At 38.9% G+C, this 8,665-nt stretch overlaps 1 protein-coding gene across 1 annotated transcript; it reads right to left on the bottom strand.

The window, feature by feature from the left end:
- Window positions 1–462: 462 nt before the first annotated feature.
- Window positions 463–2,085, bottom strand: scrt1b (scratch family zinc finger 1b). Its single transcript, XM_067394667.1, has 2 exons — window positions 1,971–2,085; window positions 463–1,187 (listed from the first exon to the last, which is right to left on the bottom strand). Exons 1-2 carry the CDS (start codon window positions 2,083–2,085, stop codon window positions 463–465), a joined length of 840 nt encoding a protein of 279 aa, XP_067250768.1.
- Window positions 2,086–8,665: the final 6,580 nt, after the last annotated feature.

Below are 8,665 nucleotides of genomic sequence, written 5' to 3'. Positions count from 1 at the left end.
CACACACACTTTTCAGTGCATCATAGAGAATCATACATCCTAGATGAAGTAATTAAAACAAACAAATAATAAATATTTAAAAAATTAAATAAATAAATACCGGTTTACCTCGATTGTGAATACGTTTGGGCCACTTGCAGCAGTATGATAATATCCACTGACAATACAAAAGAGTTTTATTTTAATGAGGAACATGGTGTCACTCAAACCTTCATTGGACGCCAGTCATAGTCAAGTGTTGCGCGGCGTCGAGGTGAACTGTCTGAATGTCATTCGAGGACATGGTTGCTGAAGTGCATGCGAAGGTTCCATATTCCTTTAAGGTCAGCTTTGCAAAAGAAAAAAAAAATTGATAAAATTGTGCTATTATTGGGTTTCTTTTTGATTGTGACACATAACTGGGTAAAGATAGCGTAATCATCCTAACACGTGACGGGGGAGTGAGCGCTTACAGACCGGAAGTCACGCCTCGACGGACGCGAGCGGCGAGAACGCACCTTTAAAGCATGCCGACTCGTAGTGCTTGTTCAGGTAGGACTTGAGCGCGAAAGTTTTGTTGCATCGCTTGCATTTGAAATGCTTAAACGCGGAGTGGGTCTGCATGTGCGCCCGCAGGTTGGAGCGGTCGGCGAACGCTTTTCCACAGTGTGCACATCCAAAGGGCTTCTCGCCCGTGTGAGAGCGCATGTGGCCCTGCAGTAGCCAAGGTCTGCTGAACGCCTTCCCACATATGTCACACTTGTGCTTGAGGTCATGGGTAAGCAGGTGCATGGCCATGGCTGGCATGGACACGTACACTTTCCCACATGTCGGGCACTTTTTGGCCATCTTGCTGTCTAGGCTCCGGTGCGTCTGTTTGTGCCTGCTCAGGTTGGAAGACGTCGCGTAGGTTTTGCCACATTCGTTGCACGTGTGCCTCTGGAGGGTCCGTGAGCTGCTGATCACTTTCCGACGGGACCTGCCGTCCGTGATGAAGAACGCGTCCACGGCGTAACCTTCGCTCACCGCGTTGTCGCCGTTGATGTACCCGGACGTGATCTCCGACCGCGGGCTGTCTGGCTGGTCCGAGTCAGGCGCCCCGTAGTCACTGTGGTTGCTGTCATAAATCGGTCCCGGAGAAGGTACTTTAGTGCCACCGTCACTTTCTCCATCATAAACGGCCGGGGTGATGTAGTCACTGATGTAGCCTAGCGTGGAGAGAACAAGATCTTTTATTCAATTATTCATATTCACAAGGGAATCGACTGAGGACAATGGGGTTCGGCGATGCAACGGCCACTTTTCCGCTCAATTTATCTCCACCTTGGCAAAGGCGACCGGCAGCCAGATTGTGCCAGTGCTCTTTGAGATACGTTCAACAAATTCAGCATTTCTCTTTGAATATAATTAGACTTAATGATGACTCACTACAGGAAATTTCAAATAGAATACGTGTCAGGTTGACTTCCCATTATTCCAGAGTTATTTCAGGACAAAGCCGTGGAGATGTGAAGGATACCACATTTACTGTGGACTTACAGTATGAGCACAGATAGCACTTTTTTACAGTGGGAGATTAATTACCCCTTTCTAAAGGCACCACCATTAGCACAGTGTGCAGTGTGCAGCTGCCCTAAGCGTTTCTTTGATTTGCAGAATAAACAAAACACCTAAGCTCATCTGGAAGTGACTGGGCTCCAAGTTGCTGAGAAGTTAAGCATTTGTTACCAGCAGCAGATTTTCATATGGCATGCATCATGCGTGTGAATTTTACCATGCATTTTTTAGTGCTGGAATCCCACTAATTATGTTTGCATTCCCATTATGGTTTCACATAAATCACAAGCAACGCCACAGAGGTGCTCAATCCTGTAACTGGATATCTACTTTCCTTCTTGCAGAGTTTAATTTAGACAGTAAATGAACCCCAAAACCATCTAAAACCATGCTTGGATTAGGCTAAAGTGTGCTAAATAAACATTTCCACTTACCTTTGTCGTGTATCCGAAAGCTAAGATCGGTCCTGGACCTGCCGTACGCGCTCTCAAGTTCCGTGGATGAGAAATCATCTAGCTTCACCTTTTTCACCAAAAAAGACCTTGGCATGTTTAGAGCGCAGAGCTGAAAGCCTCTTCCAGCACGTTATCCTCTCTTTATCCACCGCACAATAGAAGAGTTGGTCCTGCAGGGCTGAAAGTCAAACACCTGAGCTGGTGGAAAGACGCGGAAGCTCCGTTGCTTCAGCAGTGTACGAGCCGTTCCGCACAGGCGAAATGCAACTTCAGCACTGGACAGCGCGCGCGACAGCAACAGCAGCAGCAGCAGCAGCAGCAGATCCGCCTCCCTGAGCCCGAGTGTCAGAGTGCGCTCAGACCCAAATGGAAGCGCTCCAAAAATGGGCAGCTTTAAATGCGAGCACGTTTCCGGAGAAGCTGTTGTTGTTGTTGTTGCTGCTGCTGTTAAAGCGGGGAGAGAGAGAGAGAAGTGTCCGCTGCTGTCTCTGCTCGCGCGGTGTCGGTTTGATGTCTGAGCTCTGCTGATCAGCTGCTGGGATTTATACGCGCGCGATCAGGTGGGAGATGGAGATGGAAGTGCTTAATTTCATCCATCAGAAATCTCCCGGGAACAACATTGGACGAGAATGATTTATTGATGCTGTTATTCGTCTCTCAGTCTCATTTTTTTTTTCCACGTTCACGGCGACCGCCATGTTTCTGAGGTATAAGAATATTCAGGTTTGAAAAAAATACACATTTCATGAATTAAACTGAATCAGACATGCATTTTAGGTATATTTTGTGTTCATTTGAAAGAATGAAAACATTTTAAAGTCCTTCATTCCTTCTTTCTCGAACAGTATGGCATTAAGTCAACATGAAATAACAGTGACACCTCAAACTTGGTCTGTTCCTCGTTTCTCTTGGTCGTATTCAGCACCTCTACTCTATCCCAGCATCCCATCCCAGCAATATCAGAAGCCATTTATTTTATTCAGATGATATGGGCATTTGCTTTAGATATATTTTGTTCTTGTGCCATAAATGTACAAAATAGAAAACATATCCTTGCTGTTTTTCAAAAATAACAAATAAGTAAAAATAACACCAGAAGCAAATATCAAGTATGAAATATTATAAAAGACTACAAATGATCAAGTGAACATCTGTCATTCCCAGACATAAACTGCTCTCAAACATGCACTTGTTTATATTGTTTAATCACTATTACATAAAATCCCATCTACTTATTCCTGTAAGTAACTGCCTAAATTCTCTGATTTGTATTGATGGGGTTAGGTTTATGAAAAAGGCAAATTTTATGATCCAAGCAAAGATTCTAGTTCTAAAAGATAATAGGGTCTAATTTCAAAAGTTTATTAAAAGTATGAAAACATTTCACAGCTCCTTCTTTCTTAATATGACAATAGTATTTAACTTTAACTTTTGTTATCAACCCCACTGCTCTGAAGCTTTCACAAAATGCAGAACTCGGAAAAAAAAATGCCACCTATTTACAAATATTACGTCCCGCTCAATATATTCCTTCCAGTTAGCAATATTAGTAGTCATTTATTTGATTCAAAAGGGCATTTGCTTTCACTTCAAACCAACTTAAATTGAAACAAAGTGCTGCCAAGTTCATTACACTTGAAAACTGAAAACTCAACCAAGTAAATAACATTGTGCATATATACTTTAAATGAATGAAAACAAAGATGCTATAATGATGATATAAAAATTTTACACCATATGTTGTTCTTGTGCCACAGTGACAAAAAAGATTAAAAAAAAATCCTAAATTTTGTCTGGAAAAAGCATCAACAAAAACAACTATAATACAGAGGCCAGATGATATTATGATGTACTGAGCCTAACCCTATAAACTTATGAGTTGGTATTAATTATTTAAGTAAGCTTTTCAAACATAAAGTACTCTCAAACATGCCCATTTTCTATACTGTTAACCAGTATTACCTAAAATCCCATCCATTCTGTGCTATCACTAACTAATCACCTGCCTAATCTCACTGTGATTTTTAGCAGCAGTGCTATAGGCTGCGTAGGCTAGTTTACAGCTGGTGCTCGTGTGCAGTGGCAGGCAGGCAAGCACAGAGGAGCGCAAGATTCAGGCTTTGCAGCTGCTGCGGCCCCCTCCACGAGCAGATGGAGCCTAGTGGGAACAAGCCGGTGATTGGGGGGGGAAGGAGCAGCAAAGGGGAACTCAAAATCACTAGAAGAGGGAGAAAGAGGGAAGAAGTTTGAGAAAAGAGTTTGGTTGCAGTGTTGATGGGATCAACACAAATTCAGTAATTTGGTTTGAAAGCTGTCTGTTCACCCCTAAAGCATCAGACGTGTCGTGTAGCCAAGTATGGTGTCCCATACTCGGAATTTGTGCTCTGCATTTCACCCATCCAAGTGCACACGCACACATACACCGTGAACACACCCGGAGCAGTGGGCAGCCTTTTTTTTTTTTTTTTTTTTTTTGCTGCGGCGCCCAGATTAGGGGTTAGGTGTCTTGCTCAGTGGCACCTCAGTTGAGAGATAAGAGTGAAAGAGATCGCTGTTCACTCACTCCCCCACCTACATTTTCTCCTGGTACTAAGACTCGAACCTGCAACCTTCAGGTTACAAGTCTGACTCTCTGACCATTAGGCCACAACTGAATAGTTTATTTAGAGTGTCTCCTGGGTTTTCAGGTCAAATCATACCAAATATATGTAGTATACTGTATGTGTGGACTCATATTCAACATTTAAGTGACGATGAAATGCACAGACAGGACAATTTTGAAAGGAATTTGAAGATTTGCAACTCATTTGCAGCTTAAAACATGTTAATGGAAGCATTTATCCCAAGGCCATTTTCATTTTTAAAATGTATTTCTATTATAAAAGTATTGCCTTATAACATTATGCTTGAAGTTTAATGAAAGTGTTTATTTTATTATTCATACCACAACAAAACATGGCTTGACTCAAGGATTCAGATGGGAAAGAATTTTGTTCTAGCCCATAGGGTTCCATAGTTATGATCCAAAATGCATTTTCCTTCATATAGAGCCAACTAGTGTCGGACGGTTGTGTGACTGTGAGTCTGAGTAGCGGTGCACAATTGGGACAATCCTGCCAATTTTGGGGTCTCTATGATTTAAGGTCTTTGATGCTCATACACTTTTAGGGCAGAAAAAATGAGGGGAGGGGAAAAAAGGAGGGGGAAGAAGAAGATCAGTACAAATACAATATGGGGTTTCAGCATCTCCGCTTCTTGGACCCCTAATAAGTAGGTATGTTTGCACTCTAAAAATGCTGGGTTGTTTCAACCCATGTTTGTGTCAAATATTGGTATAAACAACCCAGCATTTTTAGAGTGTGATAACTTTTTTTGTATACTAACTACCTGTTTCATGACAAACAGCTACTATGCATAAAGCATCAGAGCTAAAATGAGAATGAGATTTGGCCTTTTCCAAAGGTTTGTAGATAATACTGATGTACCAATATCACAGTTCTGACAGGCACTGATAATTATGGTTAATAACATAAAATAATACTTATTTTTAACAATTAAAATATAATAATAAAATATAATAAAATAATAATAAATAATAAAATATATGTAAATAAATATATAAATATAAATAATTTTATTATATATTTTAAATATTTACTAAAATAAATATTTATAAAATTATATACTAATTTTTGTCTAAGTAAAGTAATCATATAACAATAAAAAATTGTAGGCATCATTACAGTATAAAGAAAAGTAAGGAAAATGTTAATAGTTAAATATATATATTTTTTAAATAAATACTTATTAAACATTTATTATTTAATAATATATTTTAAATATTTAATAAATTATTTTATCTGTACTAAAATTATAAAACACTTAGTTGAAATAAAGTAAAAATATTTAGAAATTTAACAGTGTCATTAAATTATTAGTGTCTTTAAAGATCAGCCTTAAGTGAGCGTTAGAAGGTGGGCGTGCAATTAATATACTGAATAATATTTAAAAAAATATATTATATTATAAAATCTCTAATAGTAGCCAATAATGGTTACTGTACGGATATTTCATACATATCTCTTGTAGACAACTGTCTATACTCAAGCTACAACAACAGAGGTTTCAGTGCACAAATGAAGGGGACTGCTGGATATTATCCTTCACCCTGCTGTCGCAATAATAACACTAAATAGTGCTGAGTACAGTCCTCAACAGGCCAGAAATGCTGGTCTAGGAGTAAAACATACCTTGCCCTCTCTTTGAGTAAAACATACTTCATTGGCAAACTAGGGAAACAAATAGCAAAGATTCAAAGTTAGTGGGTGGCACTGCAATTTTCACACACTATGTAATATGTACTACAATCTCTCTCTCTTTCCTTTCTCTCCCCCCACATTCACAGCAAATTGAGGATGATGCAAGTGATGGTGGGTAATTAGGATTCTCTCCTCCTCTTTGTCTCGAGCGCTTGAGCGATTTAAGTCATCACCACGCAAGTGTCAGTGGGGCTGCTGCGGATCTTTGCCTCAAGCTCTTTCCTTTACAAGAGTCAGCCTCCATCTGTGCCTTTGTAGTTTCTTCATCCTGATGAGGAAAGAGGCTCCAAGGTAATTGCCTTGAATCAGTGAAATTGCATTTCTATACTTGACAAGCCTTTCTGTGAAAGAGTAACATACCGGAGACTGGGAATTCCGTTTTGGAGAGAGGAAGAAAAGAGAGAAGAGAGAGATATCATTTAATTCTGCCGACAGTCAAACAATGGTGTGTCAGAAGTGATCAGAGGTTACATCCTTCTGAACCACAAGACACGGAGCCAAGGGAGAGAGATATTAACACTCGCTCAGAGATGATATTATAGCCTACTCTGACACGTAAACAGACACGCGCATACAAACGCACACGCAATCTACCTCTGCATTCATCTCCCTGCAGATCACTGAAAGGCTCTCTGATGTTTTCCCTTGTCACTGTGAGGAGCCAAATCACTCAGAGTGGACTCACTGCCAAAAGAAACTGACCTGGGATCAACTTCCTATTGAATTCTGTACCTGATGGTTGAGTTGAACACCATCAGTTTAACCACTTAGAAATAGATATCATACACGAGCACCAACCACATAAAGTAAAAGTACTGTAGATGTTGTAAGAATAATAAAAAAAAAAAAAAAAAAATGAAGGATTTACATGGCAAAAGGTAGAAATATCAACATTCACTTCTGGGTTATAATTTGACTTGCAGTTATGGACCAATGGATGTTAAATTACTAGTATCAGCTGCAACTGAATAAGCAGAACCTTCAGATAAATGTAAAAAAAAAAAAAAAATCTAAATATCATTTCTGAGCAGACAAGGATGTTGTAACATGACTTTTCCACTGAACCCACAAAGACCGAAAATAGACTGAGATAAAGAGTGTAAGCCAACATTTGAATGCACACACACCAGGGTTATTATTGTTAACTAAAACCATAAAAAATAGGCAACATTTCTCGTTTTTGTTTAGTTTAAGCTGAAGCACTAAAATAACTAAAACTAAAAAAAAAAACTAAACAAAAACTATATGGACATTTAAAAAAGAAAAAAAAAAGAAAAATTTAAAACAAAATACATTAAAAATTAAATTATAAAAATAAAATCTAATTCAAAATATTAACAAAAACTATAATAGTGTATCAATGATACTAAAACAACACTCACAGACAAATATATCCTGTTAAAGGCAGGGTTGGCATTTGTTCCATTTCTTGTTTTGCTGGTTGAAAGTCTCATCACATCCTGATCCCAATCACTAAGTTAAGTGGTCTAAATGTATTTATATATATATATATATATATATATATATATATATATATATATATATATATATATATATATATATATATATATATATAGATAGATATTATATATCTCATCTGTGGGCCATAAAATGTTCATCCAATCATTGCATTCGATTCAAATGCTATGCAGAGTTAGGCCCCATTTACAGTAGTGCGTTTTCGTTTTAAAACTCAAAAGTTTTGGTATGGTTATGCCTGTCATTTACACTATGCCACTGATTTCGAAACTCGAAAACAGAGCATTGCGAATATGCTACAGAGACCATTTTAGTTTGAGAATGCTGGGGTTGCGTTTCAGTATAAGTGGACCAAAACGGAGACTTTTGGAAACGATGGCGTGGCTGCCCACGTTCGCTCTCCAATAACATGGAGACTGAACTGCAATCTTTGCTGGCTTTGTTGTCATTTTAGCAGCCATTGTGCAGCCATTGTGCATTTTTTTAATACTGCAGCTGCATACATGCGCAAGAGGCAACTGTTTACATTTGTATACGCATACCCAGTGTGCATGAAAGGTCATGTGACGTGTTTTCAGTCGTGTAGTGTAGACGGAGAACGTATCTGAAATGCTATGGAAACACCAGTGTAGACGAGGATCGCTTTCAATTTAAAACGCCATTTTAAAACCAAAACGCAAGTGTAAATGGGGCCTTAGACAGACATCAGTCACAAGCACTGCAAGCAAAACAGCAGCCACCTTATACAGTACGTTCGTGACTCAGATTTATGAGTTTCAAATGCAACACTGTCAATGCTGAAATGAATCTGCAGCAGTCAGGTGGTACAGATCAGAGTTCTTTAAGTTGATTATGTTTATTATTACTGCAATGTTA

Source organism: Chanodichthys erythropterus, chromosome 2 (assembly GCF_024489055.1).
Source record: "Chanodichthys erythropterus isolate Z2021 chromosome 2, ASM2448905v1, whole genome shotgun sequence".
NCBI lineage: Eukaryota > Metazoa > Chordata > Actinopteri > Cypriniformes > Xenocyprididae > Chanodichthys > Chanodichthys erythropterus.
This window is presented reverse-complemented; position numbering and strand designations above follow the sequence as displayed.